General features: G+C 48.0%; 1 protein-coding gene across 2 annotated transcripts in view; it reads left to right on the top strand.

Annotated features, from left to right (window-relative positions):
- The window catches only part of SDK2 (sidekick cell adhesion molecule 2), a 406,671-nt gene that overhangs the window by 370,095 nt on the left and 17,860 nt on the right, over positions 1–18,716 (top strand). The window contains exons 19-36 of one of the 2 annotated variants that reach the window (XM_069953634.1): positions 1,649–1,844; positions 2,299–2,397; positions 4,188–4,379; positions 5,276–5,397; positions 5,481–5,590; positions 5,681–5,831; positions 5,917–6,154; positions 6,483–6,598; positions 7,566–7,755; positions 8,133–8,231; positions 8,913–9,107; positions 10,564–10,765; positions 10,962–11,065; positions 12,130–12,200; positions 13,342–13,477; positions 15,258–15,314; positions 15,740–15,841; positions 15,923–16,038. In XM_069953634.1, coding sequence (XP_069809735.1) covers positions 1,649–1,844; positions 2,299–2,397; positions 4,188–4,379; positions 5,276–5,397; positions 5,481–5,590; positions 5,681–5,831; positions 5,917–6,154; positions 6,483–6,598; positions 7,566–7,755; positions 8,133–8,231; positions 8,913–9,107; positions 10,564–10,765; positions 10,962–11,065; positions 12,130–12,200; positions 13,342–13,477; positions 15,258–15,314; positions 15,740–15,841; positions 15,923–16,038 — 2,496 coding nt within the window. The remainder of the gene's footprint in view (positions 1–1,648; positions 1,845–2,298; positions 2,398–4,187; positions 4,380–5,275; positions 5,398–5,480; positions 5,591–5,680; positions 5,832–5,916; positions 6,155–6,482; positions 6,599–7,565; positions 7,756–8,132; positions 8,232–8,912; positions 9,108–10,563; positions 10,766–10,961; positions 11,066–12,129; positions 12,201–13,341; positions 13,478–15,257; positions 15,315–15,739; positions 15,842–15,922; positions 16,039–18,716) is intronic. The other variant, XM_069953635.1, reaches the window with a different exon arrangement.

Here is an 18,716-nt window from a genome sequence, read left to right as displayed (position 1 = left end):
ACTGACATCTAGTGGTCGGCGGAGGAAGCGTGGGCCGGCTGCCAGACTTACTCAGTTGTCCTTGTAATGTAATAATAAGATTCAACAATCCGCCTAATGCAGCTAATCTGTTACTGTGAGTCAGGGAGAGCAGCCGGGCCTGCACAGCTCGCAGCACTGATAAACCGCTGTCTGGGATGGGAACATTTCACCGCTTTTGTTTATACAGTCCAAAAACCACTGCATTATGTGGTGGCAACGCGAGGATAGATGCAGCTCTAATAAATGGCCGCTATCTCAGTATGTACCAAGGGTAGGGAACCCTCTGCTCCCCAGCTGTTGCAAAACTACAATTTCTATCATGCCTGGACAGCGTCGACACGCTAGATATCATGCTGATACAGGAACAGAGGGAAATCTAGACCAATAGTAGCCAGTATAGCATAATAACGGATAGAAAGAAGGAGCGGCTGGCCAACTGGGCCCAACATGGAGAAGAGGAGGAGAAGAGCGTATAGAACTGTGATTTTAAAGGGGTAGTTCAGCAAAAACTACCCAGAGATTTGTAATTTACTTCTATTAAAAATAAAAAATAAATCACCAGTCTTCCAGTACTTATCAGCTGCTGTATGTCCTGCAGGAAGTGGTGTATTCTTTCCAGTCTGACACAGTGCTCTCTGCTGCCACCTCTGTCCATGGCAGAAACTGTCTAGAGCAGCAGGAAATCTCCATAGAAAACCTCTCCTGCTCTGGACAGTTCCTGACATGGACAGAGGTGGCAGCAGAGAGCACTGTGTCAGACTGGAAACAATACATCGCTTCCTGCAGTACATACAGCAGCTGATAAGTACTGGAAGAATGGAGATTGTTTAATAGAAGTAAATTACAAATCTATATAACTTTCTGAAACCAGTTGATCTGAAAGAAATTTTTTTGAGGTGAACTACCCATTTAAAGTGATATTGTCACCCCCTTTACTGTCACTTTATTTCATTGGTGGACAGTGTCGCCTAGGCGGAGCTTCATGGCAGGTGGGTGGGCCCTATGTCCCTAAGGGGGAAGCTCCGCCCAGCTGACACTGTCCACCGATTAAATTAAGCGATTTTAGAGCAGAAAGAAGACCAGTGTTATACAGAATATATAAAGAATGTGCAGCCGCACATAGAGTACAGAGGGGAGAGGGAACAGTATAAGTGGCCAGCAAAGGCTTTTCAGTAATGTAAGATGCTGGAAGGCGGCAGATGAAGAGATAGAAGGCGTCTTGTTTGTTGATTCATTATAAGAGTGTTAGTGGAAGCGGCGAGCGGGGAGGACGGCTCCGCACCAGTCATCCGTCTCACTGAGCGCATAATAGGACATCAGCCCCAACATTCACTCATTTTACCTTGGGATTTATTGTAATGATTTCTCCGTAAGCTGCGGGGGGGGGGGGGGTTTATCGGGCGCAATGAGCCATCAGACACACAGGACACACATGGTGATCCAACGTGTTACACTGGTAGAGTCAAAAGGGAGAGGCCATACTAAGCGTGACATTGTCAGGTATATATATACGAGCTGTCATATTGTTATCAGTGTATGCATATACCTGGGTGCGGGCAGAACCTGTATAACTTATAGCTATATATAGTGCTGTATACATCTGATGGAAGGAACTTCTCTTCCGCAGCTCATTGCCTGGGACCCGGCTAAAGAAGATGATATAACCGTGGTCACAGTCAGACCTAACTTCCAGGACAGCACTCATGTCGGCTTCATCACCGGCTTACAGAAGTATCACAGCTACATGACCTCCCTCCTATGTTTCACCACCCCGGGAGATGGGCCCCGTAGCCCCCCGCAGCTGGTCTGGACACATGAGGACGGTAAGGGAGACAATAACATTTACTTTGTTACCACTTTACTAGTTCATTGTGGGCTTTTATTAAGGAAACACATGCTGGGGACTGGCCACCATCTTGCTCCAGGGAGCAGGAGTAGCTGTCATCTTGCTCCAGGGAACAGGACTGGTCACCATCTTACTCCAGGGAGCGCGTCTGGCTGCCATCTTACTTTAGAAAGCGGGAATGGTTGCCATCTTGCTCCAGGGAACAGGACTGGCCGCCATCTTGCTCCAGTGACTGTGAGTGGCTGCCATTCTGCTTGAGAGTCTGGCTTCCATCTTGCTCCAGTGTTAGGGACTGGCCGCCATCCTGCTCCATCTTTTATGCTGGACTTATAGAATATTGGCAGTGACTGACCAGGCAGATGCCCCCACAAATTCAATGGATAAATAGGAAGCATTAAGAAATCTCACCCCTGTCATTTCTATCATTCCAGTCCCCGGACCTGTGGGCAATCTCGGCTTTGATGACATCTTGGATACCTCCTTAAGAGTGACCTGGCAGGAGCCGACAGAGAAGAATGGGGTCCTCACTGGTAGGTTCTTAGAAGAGTCTAGGACAGGGAACCTTCTGCCCTCCAGCTGCCGCAAAACTACAATTCCCGTCATGCCTGGACAGCCAAAGCTAAAGCTTGATGGGAATTGTAGTTTTACGACAACTGGAAGGCGGTAGGTTCCCCATCCTTGTTCTAGAGAATGGAGGGGGAAGGTGACATATGTGGATGCGGATACAGGATTCGTTCGGCCGTCATCATGCAGAAATTGTATTGTAGAGCGACTCGGACAAAGCTGCTTCCATAATGATTTATTACAGAGTCGTATGAGAAGCAGCTGACAAACTTCAGCTGCAGATATTGCTGGAAATGTCACGTCACCTGTGACTAATGTTCAGGTCTGAATCCTGCCGCTCTGCACGGCATAGTGTGACACTATAAGCAGATTGCCTGGCACTCCTCAGCCCTGGTCGCCTGTGCTCTCCGGTGGGCGCTACATATCATCCAGCACCGGAGAACCCTGCTGCTACCTGTCCCGGGACGCATGGACTGTATGGGCAAACACTTCTGTATGACAAGCAAACTGTAATGTATAATTCTTGTAATGAGCGAGACGTAGAGCACAAGGTGCGCATAAATCTACAGTCAGTAATAACCATCTCAGCCAAGACCGCCGTGCCGCAAACTGCGCTCATAAATCAGCCCCGCGCTCCTGACTTCCCAACCGGGGGGAACGCAATAATATTAGCATCTTCTGATTCAGGGTCAGCCCAACAATGTGCGGAGACCCTCAGCACAGTATGGTGCGGGTACAGAAAAATAGTTCTCTTACACCAGAGACCAGGCTGGAAAGTGCTGCATAGCATCCAAAGTAAAGGCCATAAACTGTAACAATCTGTCTAAATAATACCGCCATATATCAATACTGCCACTATACTGTACCCCAGTAACAAGCCATAAACAGCTGGGTAATATGTGTATAATACCGCCATACAGCGATAATACCACTATATTGTACCCAAGTAACAGACCATAAACAGCCGAGTAAGAATGTACTAAAATAATACCATCATACATCAATACTACCACAATATTGTACTTAAATAACAGACCATAAACAGATAAGTAACAATGTACCTAATAATACCGTCATCTATGATACCACAATACTGTTCTTTAATAATAGGCCATAAACAGCTGGGAAAAGATGTGTCTAAATAAAACCGCCATACATCAGAGATACCACTATACTATACATAACAACTGTAATAAGAGACTATAAGTAACTGAGTAACAATGTGTCTAAATAATACTGTCATATCTATAATACCACTATATTGTACCCATATAACACACTATACAGCTGGGTAACAACAAAACCATACTTCAGTAATACCACTGTATGACCAGTCGTTTAGGTACAGTATAGTATTATTGACGTATGATGGTAGTATTATTCAGACACATTATTACCCAGCTGCTTATGGCCTGTTATTTGGGTATATCTATAATACCACTATAGAGTACCCAAGCAACAGGCCATAACAGCTGGGTAACAACATATGACTAAATACCATGGGCATCCGTCAGTAATACCGCTATATAGAACCTCCTGGGGTACTGGCTCTTATTGAGGAGCTCCAATGCATGGAGTCTTATGGACAATGATCCTGCAGAATAAAACAGCGCTACCTATAGGTAGCCACCCTGTAAATTGTAGTCAATAGTGCTATAGAGTGTACACTTAAATAATGCCGCCATATAATGCATGGATAGGAGCCATAACCACCACAGTGTCTCCCGATACTACAAACCTTCCTTGTGTTTTGCAGGATACAAGATCTCCTGGGAGGAGTTCAACCAAACCAACACCAGAGTGACGCACTACCTGCCCAACCTCACCCTGGAGTATCGGGTCACCGGCCTGACCTCGCTCACCACCTACACCATCCAGGTGGCCGGCATGACATCCAAGGGTCAGGGAGCGGTGGTCTCCTCCACCATCTCCTCCGGCGTGCCGCCAGGTTGGTATGGAGACCGTACATCCAGTCAATCACTGTTTTGTTCCCCTTTTTAGTGGAGCGTCGTGCTGACATTGTCTCGGTGACTTTGCTTTTTGTGTGATTTTCCATTAGCCGAGGCACTTGATAATATAATTGTTCTTTATTACAAAAGACTAATCTGCCATCGGCTCTGCGGCAGCTCGTCACCGCGCCATCTCTGCGATGGAAACCACAACGGCCGGGACAATAACAGTAATTAATCTCATTTGGGTAATGGCTGCCTGATGACATGTACGCACAGCCTCCAGGCCGCTGGATTATATACCGCAAGGTGTACGCAGAAAAAATGGCTGCACCTTAGATTTCACAGCAAAGAAAAATAATCTTATGATCCAATTATTATAGTACAGGGTTTAAAAACAAACATACACTGTATGAACCTAGCCTTAAAGCGGTACTCCGGCAAAAATGCTTCTCTTTCAAATCAACTGGTTTTAGAAAGTTATACGGATTTGTAATGTACTAAAAATCTCCAGTCTTCCAGTACTTATCAGCTGCTGCATTTCCTGCAGGAAGTGGTGTATTCTCTCCAGTCTGACACAGTGCTCTCTGCTGCCACCTCTGTCCATGTCAGGAACTGTCCAGAGCAGCAGCAAATCCCCATAGAAAACCTCTCCTGCTCTGGACAGTTCCTGACATGGACAGAGGTGGCAGCAGAGAGCACTGTGTCAGACTGAAAAGAATACACCACTTCCTGCAGCACATACTGGGAATTGGTCACCAATATATTTTGCCCCAAAACCTTCAAGATCTCAAATTAAAACAGGGAAACTTTCCATTAACTGACAGCAAGCAGAGATAGGAAGGTATATAGAGGTGATGTAGTTCCTGATATGCTTTATACTATCGTCCTATAGAACTACCTGGAGCACCGACCAACATCGCCATCACCAACATTGGACCTCGCTCTGTTACTCTTCAGTTCCGGCCGGGTTATGACGGGAAGACGTCCATCTCCAGGTGGCAGGTAGAGGCCCAGGTAAGACACTCAGGCTTCAGTATAGCATAAGGTTTTATATTGTTTATTTTGTCAAGTAACATTTGACCTTCTGACCATCTAAGGTTGGAACACAAGGAGAATCTGAAGAATGGGCGGTCATCCATCAGCTGGCCAATGAGCCCAATGCTCGCTCCCTGGTGGTGCCCGGGTTGACTCCTTTCACCTTCTACTGGTAAGCCGAAGCTCAGTGGCCAGGTGACGCATTATGAAGGAGAATACGGTATTCTGTACAGTGCTCTTAAATTCTCTCTTGCAATTTTAGTTTTCGCATGCGACAAGTGAACATTGTGGGTACCAGCCCCCCCAGCCCGGCTTCCAGAAGGATACAGACGTTGCAGGCCCCTCCAGACATGTTTCCAGCTAACGTGACCCTGCGGACGGCCAGTCAGACCAGCCTGTGGGTGCGCTGGGTGGTGAGTGAGAAGCTGAACCAGTCACACGACTAAGAGTCAACCCGACCTATGTAAACAGTTACTTATAGGCCACTCCTTCCCGCAGCCCTTACCAGAGACGGCGTACAACGGTAACCCGGAATCTGTGGGGTACAGGATCCGATACATGAGAACGGACGGTAAAGGGAAGTCTTCCATCCACGTCATTCATGACCGCATCGAGAGGGAATACACCATAGAAGATCTGGAAGAGTGGACAGAATATTCTGTGCAGGTTGTTGCCTTTAATGCCATTGGGTCTGGGCCCTGGAGTCCCGTGGTGGTGGCGAGGACCAGGGAGTCAGGTAAGAGGAGAGGATGAGCTCTTTGGTCCATATGATATATATCCAGCCTTAGACCGGACCTTGGTTAGAGGACATTGAGCGAGCTCAGAGCAATGCATTATGGGGCAGCGTATTGATATGCAGATCACCGTCCCAGTGTATAAATGAAGAAAACCTTATGGCAGATGTGCAGGAGATCCAGGGATTTGGCTGATTTGCATTTCCATCTCCGGTCTAAAGCTGAATATAATATATAGAAGGATAAGTGTAAAGAAAATACAATCAAGGAGTCGCAAACCTCCAATCAGTTCCTATGGTTACACATAAGAGCCATTGTTCTCGTCCTCAGTCCCGTCCTCCGGACCCAGCAACGTCTCCGCTCTGGCCACCACCTCAAGCAGCATCTTGGTTCGTTGGAGCGAAATCCCAGAACCGGATCGGAATGGCCTCATCCTGGGATACAAGGTGAGGAGCCGGACATCCATGAGGGTGTCCCCCAAAGGATCCAGAATGATAAAGCTTCACAGAGTTCAGATACAGGTGGCAGGTTCCATAGTGTTTGCTAATTCATGCCACACACCTCGCCTGATCAATAAGTCAGAGGATGAGGCCAGGTTCACATGTGTCCAGCAGGCGGCATAGTTGCCATCTGGCCTGGTTGTGCCCGATCAATACACTTTGTATGCAGCAGACATACGCCCAAGGACAACTATATATGCCGAAGGACCGTACATATGTGAACCTGGCTCTATTGGACATTTGCACTATTTCTTGCTCTGGAGGACCAGCCCCATCCTGCATTTTACAGACAACCCATTCATATGAATAAGCACTGTGTAATGCTTTATTTCGCCTGTGGTGGCGCTGTAGATTACAGCTGATCACAGGGGTCTCAGCAGGGGGACTGCACCACCTCTGTCCTCAGGTTGGGTGGGCTAATACAACTCTGCAACTTTCACTTCAATTGAACAATGCTGCAGTACCACACACAAACTAAGGACAAGAGTGGCGCCATTTGTGGAAGAAAGTGTATATCCCAATAAAGTGGATCGCTAGAACTAGCATGGAACGAAGCACCCAGCTGAGCACTTCACTCCCTGTCCTCTGTGCACATGACTAAGATGGTCCCATAGACGTACATTAAGAATCTGTGTCGGTCACGTGACACCAAGCCGGGAGTAGACAGGCTTATAGCGCACTCCTCCTGCCTCGTTCTAGTGATCAGTCGGGGTCTGAGAACTATGACATATTAAAAGGTTTTTTAAAAGTTTTATAAAATTTGACCTCTAAACTTCCACCATGTTTCTTCCCACTTCTCCGCATCATAACATGTGACTTTAAGCCACAAAGAGTCCTCCCATAGTCCTGGGGATATCGCAGAGAGTCCTGGTAGTGGGAACATACACACTCTTGTTTTACTTGTCTTGTGCAGATTCTCTACAAGGAGAAAGACTCAGACAATCCTCCTCGCTTCTGGCTTGTGGAAGGAAACGCCTCCCGCAGCGTCCAGCTAACTGGCCTGGGGAAATATGTTCTTTACGAAATCCAGGTATTGGCCTTCACCAGAATAGGAGATGGAGTACCAAGCACCCCGGCGATCCTGGAGAGGACCCTGGATGATGGTGAGAGTGCAGAACACCCCTAAGCCTCCTTCTTACTATTGGACCATGGGTGTCGAGTAGGAAACATGGAGACAGCCTATGGCCTATGGCCGAGTCCATGTTTTCCAGGGCGGCATACAACAACTCTAGCTGCTGGGAGTCAAATGCCGAGCGTTCGGGTTTGGAGAACGTTGCCGAACACAAACAGTTCACTATGTACACTCAACACTAGCATCAGCTGTGCACTGGACTCTGCTATATACCGTATACTCTCACTCACCCCAGTGATATAGTGTTTCTGGAAAACCTCCAGTCTATGTCTCGTGAAGCTTAGTGAACTCTCTACGAGGTGAGCCCATCAGGATGATTCACGACTTCATGTTTCTCTCTCTTTCCAGTTCCAGGTCCCCCGGTGGGAATACTCTTTCCTGAGGTGAGAACAACCTCCGTTCGCCTCATTTGGCAGACCCCGGCTGCTCCCAATGGTATCATTTTAGGTAAGAACTTCAAAGGGCTTTTTTTACACTTCACTTAGTTTGGGATCGGGAAAAAGTTTACCAAACATGTGAAAGTTTTTGACAACGAGAAAGGAGTGACATTTCTAAACCTTAGGTGTCCATACGTGTGGTCTCCACTGAGCCATAGGTAATGTTGGTGCTGGTGACCCCCATTTCACCCCAATGCGTCTACAGGAGAAAAACCTTACATGTCGTGTTCGCTCATATGGAAAAATCCTCTATATAAACCAGAGGCATAGTTATTTCTACGTGCGTCATGCAACATATCCGTACAGCCGAGTGCATGAGCCGATAAACTCAGATTTATTATAAAAATTTACCTCTATGCTTGTGCTCTTTAGTTCATATCCACCTGCTGCAAGCATGCCTTCTGTCTGATGATTGACAACTCTGCCTTCTGTCAGCTCCACTGTCAATCATCAAGCAGGAGGCGTGCTTGCAGAAAGTGAACAGAAGGAGATCACAACCCACGTCATACTGATGTCAGCCTCCACTTATAGTCCATGCACAGTTGCAAATAGTAGGCTGTAGCCTTAACCAACATCATTACCAATGTGCTATGGTCCTGGCGGGATAACCAGTGAGCTCTGATGGTATAGACTGGTATGGAGGCCATGTTTCTGCTGCATAACGTTTAACATAACATTTTTCACCTTACAGCTTACCAGATAACTCACAGACTCAACACGACCAATGCAAACACCGCCACAGTAGAAGTGCTGAATCCGAGCGTGCGGCAGTATACGGCCACAGGCCTCAGACCAGAGTCTGTTTACTTGTTTCGAATCACAGCGCAGACACGTAAGGGATGGGGGGAGGCTGCCGAAGCGCTGGTGGTCACCACAGAAAAGAGAGGTAAGCCGCTACTGAACGCTCTGAATGGCACCCACTGATATTATAGGTCTCCATACTTGCTAATAGAAAGGGCTTTCCATTGTTTCCTTAAATGGGTTATCCCAAACTAGAGAAAACACAGCTTCTTTCTGGCAAAGACAGCAACACCCCTGTCCTCAGGTTATGTGTGATATTACAGTTTAGCTCCATTCACTTCAATGGAATTTAGCTGCAATACCATACCAAAACTGTGGACAGGAGAGGCGCTGTTTCCAGGAGAAAGCAGCCATGTTAATCACTTTAAAATAAAACTCTTAGGGGCATTTTAAAGGGCCTGTCCACATTAAAGTGAACCTCTCAGCAGCTTTTGTTTTAGGTATAAGGCTGCCATTGAAGATGTCAATGAATACTCATTCTTTACAGGTGTGTAATGTGCGACTGTATGTTAATGAAATACCTGGAGTCAAAGACTCATCTCTCTGCAATCATCTCTCCCCCTGCTGCAAGCACGCCTCCTGCCTGTTAATTGACTACCCTCCCTGCCGTGACATCATCTGTCAATCAGCAGGCAGGAGGCGTGCTTGCAGCAGGGGGAGAGATGGATGCAGGGTGCTGTTTTGTAATGCCCCATTGGCTCCAGGTACCTCACTTACATACAGCTGCTAACAAAGTTTAATATCTGAAAACCTATTCTTCAGACACACATGTATATAAAGGGTAATAAATAACCTACATCACACTGCCAGCTGCTTCATTGGGAATAGGCTGCTGACAGGCTACCTAGTCACTGCCGGCTGGTTGGGGTCAGACCACTGGAACATAAGATGGCAACGAGGAAGAGTTGCAAGCAAGTAGTCCATTAACATGCGGCCATGTATTGTTGTAATGTTCTGGCGATCAGAGGGGTCTCAATGGTTAGGATCCGTCACCGATCTAAGATTTCTCACTGATCTAGTGCTTAGGTGATAAAATGCTTGTGGCTGGTATTTCCCCTTAAAGGGGTATTTCGTCAAAGAAAAAAATTCTTTCAAATCAACCAATGTGAGAAAGTTAAATAGATTTGGAAATTACTGCTCTCTGCTGCCACCTCTGTCCATGTCAGGAACTGTCCAGAGCAGGAGAGGTTTTCTATGGGGATTTGCTGCTGCTCTGGACAGTTCCTGACATGGACAGAGGTGGCAGCAGAGAGTACTGTGTCAGACTGGAGAGAATACACCACTTCCTGCAGGACATACAGCACCTGATAAGTACTGGAAGACTGGAGATTTTTAAATAGAAGTCAATTAGAAATCTGTATAACTTTCTGACACCAGTTAATTTAAAAGATTTTCTTTCTTTTACGGAATACCCCTTTAAGGGCATATACCAGCCACAAGCATTTTGAATAATTTTTCACCAGAGTTCCCCTTTAACCCCCTACATAGAAATTCCTATAGGAGGTAAATAATCAGTAGACTTACTCTGTTTCCTTTCACAGACCGCCCTCAGCCCCCCAGTAAGCCGGTTGTCCTGCAGGAAAACGTTAAGTCCAGAAATGTTCTCCTCTCATGGGAACCAGGGAGCGACGGCCTCTCCCCTGTGCGGTACTACACCATCCAGAGCCGAGAACTACCCAAGGGACGCTGGGTGGTGCACTCCTCCTCCATCAGCCACAATGCTACCTCCGCCATTGTCGACCGGTAAATAATCTAGTAACGTTGTTGCCGCTATAGTCACCGGTGGTAGCCATCTTGTGGATAAGCGAATAGCTATCATTACTAACAGAAGTGGGTGAGGACAAAGGCTCTGAGCCATCTTGTCCAAGGACTGGGGGGTATGCACAGTCCCCTCCCTTCTGAGACTGTATCTTATAAGTCATCATTTTTAATTTTTCAGATTAAAACCCTTCACGACGTACAAATTCAGAGTCAAAGCAACAAATGACATTGGAGACAGTGAATACAGCGCAGAATCAGAGTCCCTCACTACACTACAAGCTGGTAAGAACAATCCGAACGTCTTACTATACCGACCTTGCCTTAAAGGGGTTATCCAGCGCTAGAAAAACATGGCCACTTTTCCCCCTCTCTTGTCTCCAGATTGGTTGGCGTTTCAATATTAGTTCTATTGAAGTAAATGGAGCTTAATTGCAAACCGCACCTGAAATGGAGACGAGAGGAGGAAAAGTGGCCATGTTTTTGTAGCGCTGGATAACCCCTTTAAGGGTACAAACACACACACCGTATACGCAGTAGATTAGATCTAAATAACTGAACACAGCATCAAATCTGCACCACCAAATCAGCTGTGTATACGGCGTGTGTGTGTGTTTGTACCCTTAGGGTGCGTTCACACGTACAGGATCTGCAGCAAATTTGATGGCGCAGATTTAAAGTTGCAGATTCAATGCAAAGTAACTCTGGGCCATCAAATCTGCTGCAGATCCTGTACGTGTGAACGCACCCTTAGGGTAAGTTCACACTTACCGGATCCACAGCTTATTTTCTGCTGCACATCCGCAGCAGATCCGCAGCAGATTTCATTTAAATAACTGAACACAGCATCAAACCTGCACCATCAAATCTGCTGCAGATCCTGTATGTGTGAACGCACCCTTAAGGGGGAACTTTCAGCTGGTTAGACAAATCTATCCTGCTGATATGTCCCTATTGCACAGGAAATGCCGGGGAGGAAGCTATGTCTCTTACCTTCTGTGCAGTTAGTCGTGTGCTCCATGGTCCGGTGAGACTGTTAGGAGCACGCCCCCCCCCCCCCCATAGTGCCGATCCGCCCCGGATTCATCATCATTAGAAAGGGCGTGCCAGACGAGGGCTATGGGGGGCTGCATCAATGGACCATGGAGAAGAGTGCGACTAACTACACCGGAACAGCGCCCAGGAGGAAGGTAAGAGACATATCCCCCTCCTCTGTGTTTCCTGAGCATGTAGGGACATATCAGCAGGTTAGATTCGTCTGGCCTGCTGATAGTTCCCCTTTAAGTATCTGATAACTAATAATAAATCACGGTCTATAGCTCTTATATTTATGTTCCTTTATTTTCCAGCACCTGATGATGCCCCCGCCATTCTGTCGGTCACCCCCCAGACCACCACATCCGTACTGATACACTGGCAGGTATGGTGGGTTTTATATGTATAGGGTGTATTATACATAATAGGTATAAGCTGCATTTATAGGGGTAATAAGCAAAGCCACAGCATGTAATTCATCTACCTGTAGCGGATACATAGTCCCTATATGTGTCTGTAGGAATACATGAGCCTGACCGAGGCCAAAACCGTGTCCGTCCACCTCTGTGACGTATGATGGGATCCATGTAAATAGATGCCGCTGTATGTGCTGTATGATGTTAGTCACATATACATTCATGGCTGCTATAATAGTGTATGGGTGACAGATGGCAGGACGGATGGCCTCACCCATACACTATCATGACATTTGTATAATGGATATGTCATAGGAATGATGGAAGCCGCTGCGTCTGTCACATCCTCCATTTATTCTGTATGTTATGAGCTTTTCACAGCGTATACCCGAAACACGAGCTGTGGCCGAGGCCTTACTACTGGTAATGGGAACTATTATTCTCTGTTATCAGCCAGAGAGGCAAAGGAAGAATGATGTGATGTCTTACCACCCCCTACCCCTGTCATCAGTATAGTGCGGAGATCCTGCCCCTGTCATCAGTATAGTGCGGAGATCCTCTTTATATACCTGTGTGATCAGTATAGTGCGGAGATCCTGCCCCTGTCATCAGTATAGTGCGGAGATCCTCTTTATATACCTGTGTGATCAGTATAGTGCGGAGATCCTGCCCCTGTCATCAGTATAGTGCAGAGATCCTGCCCCTGTCATCAGTATAGTGCAGAGATCCTGCCCCTGTCATCAGTATAGTGCAGAGATCCTGCCCCTGTCATCAGTATAGTGCAGAGATCCTGCCCCTGTCATCAGTATAGTGCAGAGATCCTGCCCCTGTCATCAGTAGTGCGGAGATCCTGCCCCTGTCATCAGTATAGTGCGGAGATCCTGCCCCTGTCATTAGTATAGTGCAGAGATCCTGCCTCTGTCATCAGTATAGTGCGGAGATCCTCTTTATATACCAGTGTGATCAGTATAGTGCGGAGATCCTCTTTATATACCCGTGTGATCAGTATAGTGCGGAGATCCTCTTTATATACCGTGTGATCAGTATAGTGCGGAGATCCTCTTTATATACCGTGTGAATAATCCCTGGTTAAACGCTTTGTCTCTTTAGGCTCCGGCAGAAGACAAGATTAATGGTATCCTCCTGGGCTACCGAATCCGCTACCGCGAGCTCGTATACGACGGGATGAGAAGCTTCACAATGCGAAACCTCAACGACCCCAACGCCAAATGGGCAGAGTTAACATGTACGTAATGATCTCTATAGTATGTATATAGTACGAGCTTCCCCCTCCCCCGTTGTCTGCAGTTCTCTCTCCGTAACATAAAGATGGGGAACATCGGCCGCGGCAGCTTGTAGCATCAGCCATATTGGTTATCACCAGATTTCCTAAAAAACAGGTGAAAAGAATCTGTCAGGGGACGGATCATGTATTCTTACTTACTACAGCGTTAACGGTAGTAGATGCTTGGAGCGGACTCCCAGCAGAGGTGGTAAATCTACAGTAAGTGAATAGAAACCACTATCTATCCTAAGGGGTCATTTACACATGATTACAGAGCGTGCACGGAACGTGTCAGTGACCCCTCAGGTAGAAAGGAAATAATATAAGGGCAGACAAGATGGATTCCTACTTTGTCTTTGGGACGGAAAATGCTCTTAGAAACTATATAGGAGTGAGTGTCAGCTCTTGTGCTGTGTGTTATGATCAGCTGCACTAAGGACCCTATTACAGGGGATGATTATCGTGCAAATTACCGTTATATCGTTCAAAGTTAAACGATGCAGGTCACAATCAAACGACCAACGAGAAATCATTCGTAATTCCATATTGTTCCTTCATTTGCTGGGATCACATTGAGTAACCGATCATAGTAACTCACGACTATCACTCTGTGTAAGGGTCCATTTACACAGAAAGATTATCTGACAGATTATCTGCCAAAGATTTGAAGCCAAAGCCAGAAACAGACTATAAACAAAGATCAGGTCATAAAGGAAAGACTGGATTTCTCCTCTAAGGGCCTAAGGGCCCCATTACACGGCTCGATATTAAGAAGCAAGCGAGTGTCGACCTGTCCGATAAGCGTTCAAGTGCTCCTCATTCTCCGCTCTGTGCCGGTGCCCCCCACACCTGCAGGAGCATTGGGAAGGGGTGGCCCATAAAAGATAGTGGTGGTCTGCTGCCACTGCTCCTATTACACGGGGTGACGGGCAGCAGACCATCGCCATCGTTGTCGTTTTAATTCAACATGCTGAAAGACATCAATCCCATACACTACCCCCTAGACACTAGTCATGGGGGCCCATACTGGTTTTTTTGCTATAGGCCCCCATGAATCCTAGTTATGCCTCTGCTGCAGAACTGTGAAAACAGAGTGCCCAAGGACTGCACGGACATCGCTAACTATATACATACAATTATTCGGCCGTGTAATAGGCTCTGTATCTAGCCCATGGGTTACCCTCATTATGTGTCATACACAAGGACCATTATAATAGTCATAGCTGTGATTCACGTGCACGACCTCCAAATATTAGGCTCCATGTTGTCCTGCCGTCAGGTGATAAATACCCGCCTGTCCTGGCCGTGTCCCCTGATACGGTAATGCGGTGAGATAGGAGGCGCAGGTCGCCTAGCGGACGCCTCTTCTATGTTTATCTGACCTGATCTGCGCAGTAAATATAACTGAGGACGTCTCTGAATAATGGAGATCAGATAGGTGCGAAAGATACCGGGATAACCAGCCACAGCCTAAGCATTGGCTTTCAAGGGCAGCCGGATGCGTCTGCAACGGTGACACCAGATTAGCGTTACTGATATTTTATGGAAGTGGGGGGGGGGGAGGTCAAGTCCGAATCCGAACCTCAATGTGCATCATGAAAAGAAACTCTAGCATGCGGTATATAATGTATGTCATGTCTATGTGTCAGCATGTTGTGTTCATTGTATACTAACCGCTCTCCTGCCCCCGCTCTTTACTCCCCCTCCCCCCGTTTCTCCGTCTTCTTCTCTGTCTGTCTAGCTGCCTACATGGTCCGGAACCTGAGTGAACCATCTCTCACCCAGTACGAGTTGGACAGTAAGTGCGGTCCTGACTAACTGTGGATAGTGATAAAGCATGGCCTCTGATTGTCCTCCGTATCTATACAGTCACAGGGGGCCCATTGACTCCACCATGTGGTATATGTATTTATGACATGGGGCCCGGAGAGGCCAAAATGATACCACTAGGTGAATGGCGCCCTATGGCAGGGATGGGGAACCTGCGGCCCTCCAGCTGTTGCAAATCTACAACTCCCATCATGCCTGGACAGCCAAAGCTTTAGGGCCCACGGTTCCCCAACCCTGCACTATAGATATGATGATATATAGGCCAGGGACACTTACTGACATACGCAGCGCCCTATACTAAGGAGGACTTCGAGGCCTAAGAGAATAAAACAAGAGGCACATACCCTCAGAGATGTAAAATGACGCTCATCTCCATCTTGTCTCCTGTTTCAGATCTGAACAAGCACAATCGCTATGAGATCAGGGTGAGCGTTTACAACGCCGCCGGGGAGGGACCGGCCAGTGTCCCCCAAGAAGTGTTTGTTGGGGAGGCGGGTGAGTCTTATATCTTATTCCACATTATGGGGGGGCTGGGTTCTGGCAATGCTTCTTACTGTCTATAACTTCCCCCCCCAGTGCCCACGGCTCCTCCTCAGAACGTGGCCATACAGAGCGTCACCGCCGTCCAGCTGGATGTGACGTGGGATCCGCCCCCTCTGGAGGCTCAGAATGGCGACATCCAGGGGTACAAGGTATTGTGTGGGTTTTACCCCCAGTAACTGTGTGAGTGATGTGCAGAACAAGCCTGTCAGTACTGACAAATCCTGCCTGCCACAGTGCCCCCCCCTAACAAAGGCAACCCGCCACAGTGCCCCCCAAACAAAGGCAACCCGCCACAGTCCCCCCCCTAATAAAGGCAACCCGCCACAGTCCCCCCCCCCCCTAACAAAGGCAACCCGCCACAGTCCCCCCCCCTAACAAAGGCAACCCGCCACAGTCCCCCCCCTAACAAAGGCAACCCGCCACAGTCCCCCCCCCCCTAACAAAGGCAACCCGCCACAGTCCCCCCCCCCTAACAAAGGCAACCCGCCACAGTGCTCCCGTAACAAAGGCAACCCACCACAGTGCCACCCCCTCTAACAAAGGCAATCCGCAACAATGCCCCCGTAACAAAGGCAACCCACCACCGTGCCCCCCTAACAAAGGCAACCCGCCACAGTGCCCCCGTAACAAAGGCAACCCGCCACAGTGCCCCCGTAACAAAGGCAACCCGCCACTGTGCACCCCTAACAAAGGCAACCTGCCACAGTCCCCCCATAACAAAGGCAACCCGCCACAGTGCCCCCCTAACAAAGGCAACCTGCCACAGTCCCCCCATAACAAAGGCAAGCCACACAGTAGTTGTGGCAGCGGTCATTATTGAGTGGGTATAGGCCTGGTGTGTGGCTCCGGTCAGTACTGAGTGGGTATAGGTAAACGGCATTGGTCAGTACTAAGTGGGTACAGGCCTCGTGTGTGGCATCAGTCAGTACTGAGTGGGTACAGGCCTTGTGTGCAGCAGCGGCCAATACTGAGTGGGTATAGATGTACAGCTGCGGTCAGTACCGAGTGGGTATAGGTGAACTGCATTGGTCAGTACTGAGTGGGTACAGGCCTCTTGTGTGGCATCAGTCAGTACTGAGTGGGTATAGCAGCGGCCAATACTGAGTGGTTACAGATGTACAGCTCTGGTCAGTACCAAGAGGGTGTAAGTGAGCAGCATTGGTTAGTACTGAGTGGGTATAAGCCTAGTGTGCGTCAGCAGTCAGTACTGAGTTGGTATAGGCCTCATGTGTTAAATCGGTCAGTACTGAGTAGGTATGGGTGTGTGGCTGCAGTCAGTGATGAGTGGATATAGGTGTGCAGCTCCGGTCAGTACTGAGTGGGTATAAGTGAGCGACATTGGTCAGTACTGAGTGGGTACAGGTGAGCGGCAGCGGTCAATACTTAGTGGGTACAGGCTTAGTGTGTGGCAGCGGTCAGTACTGAGTGGGTACAGGTGTGCAGCATCGGTCAGTACTGAGTGGGTATAGGTGAGCGGCAGCGGTCAGTACTGAGTGGGTATAGGCCTGGCGTGTGGCTCCGGTCAGTACTGAGTGGGTACAGGTGTGCAGCATCGGTCAGTTCTGAGTGGGTACAGGTGTGCAGCATTGGTCAGTACAGGTGTGCAGCATCGTTCAGTACTGAGTGGGTACAGGTATGTGGCATCGGTCAGTACTGAGTGGGTACAGGTGTGCGGCATCGGTCAGTGGGCACTGTTATACAGCTCCAGGATACTTGTTCTCTCCCTCACTTCCTTCCTCATTTACCGCCCCCACACGAGCGATGGATGCCTAAAAAGTGATGATGGCGCCGTCTCCTTATCTATTGATTTCCCATTCGAAAAAGTGCTGAATTGTTCTCTGGAGGACGCAGCGTTCTGTGGAGACGGTCGCCGTTCACTTTTATTGTTTCTCTTCACTTTAAATTAGAGATAAAAAGGTTTAAATGGATAATGATCCAGATTACAGAATATTACCAGTCCAATAACAGTGTATACAGATGGCTAAATAGCCGCAGCTACTAGAGCGCGGCAGCCGCATTCGGGAAATCACTGTGACGGTAACATTCCCCCACTACACACCATGTACTGTCCGGGCTGTCACTGCTGTCAGCCATGGTCAGCTTCATAGTCATACACTATGGCACTAACTCTAGGCCTGGTCCACAATTGCCGCTGCCCCCCCCCCCCCCCCCCCTACCATTTGGGGTCTGCCGCAATAAAGAGGCCAAGGGTAGTCCCCGGGAAGTTATGGAAGTTGCTTACAAATCTCCTTAGGGAATCACAGAGGCCAAAGGTCAGCACATGGAAACCCCCTTTAAATTGATCCTAAATTAAATCCTCCTCCCTGGTTCACACTGAACACACTGCTCCTCTCTCTCATCCGTCCGTACCCGCCGCGATTCATTCAGAATATTGAAGACAAATGCTAATCTATAAACTCTTGTTCCGACGCTGAGAGCGAATAAAACTTGAAAAAGCAAATATTTAGCTCCGGAAACAGCGGGGATCCCATTGCTGAAGGGAAAGCGTGGCTTGTTTACACTCCGCAAGTAATTCTGCCTAATGAAGTACACCCAAAGGACCGAAAACGTGTGCCGCAATGCAGACATTGAGCAGCAGGGGGAGCCAGAACACACGTGTGATGCAGACATTGAGCAGCAGGGGGAGCCAGAGCACAGCTGTTGGGAGACTGCAGATTGGAACTTTAGAGAGAACAGCAGGTGGAACTACAACCCCCAGCATAAGCCTGGATTCTGGTGTCCAGTGACAATATGCAGCATGTAAAGGTGCATTCTGGGACCTGTAGTTCTATAGACTGGTTTGGCTGATATACTGGTAGTATTCTCC

This window comes from Dendropsophus ebraccatus, chromosome 14 (assembly GCF_027789765.1).
Source record: "Dendropsophus ebraccatus isolate aDenEbr1 chromosome 14, aDenEbr1.pat, whole genome shotgun sequence".
Classification (NCBI taxonomy): domain Eukaryota; kingdom Metazoa; phylum Chordata; class Amphibia; order Anura; family Hylidae; genus Dendropsophus; species Dendropsophus ebraccatus.
This window is presented reverse-complemented; position numbering and strand designations above follow the sequence as displayed.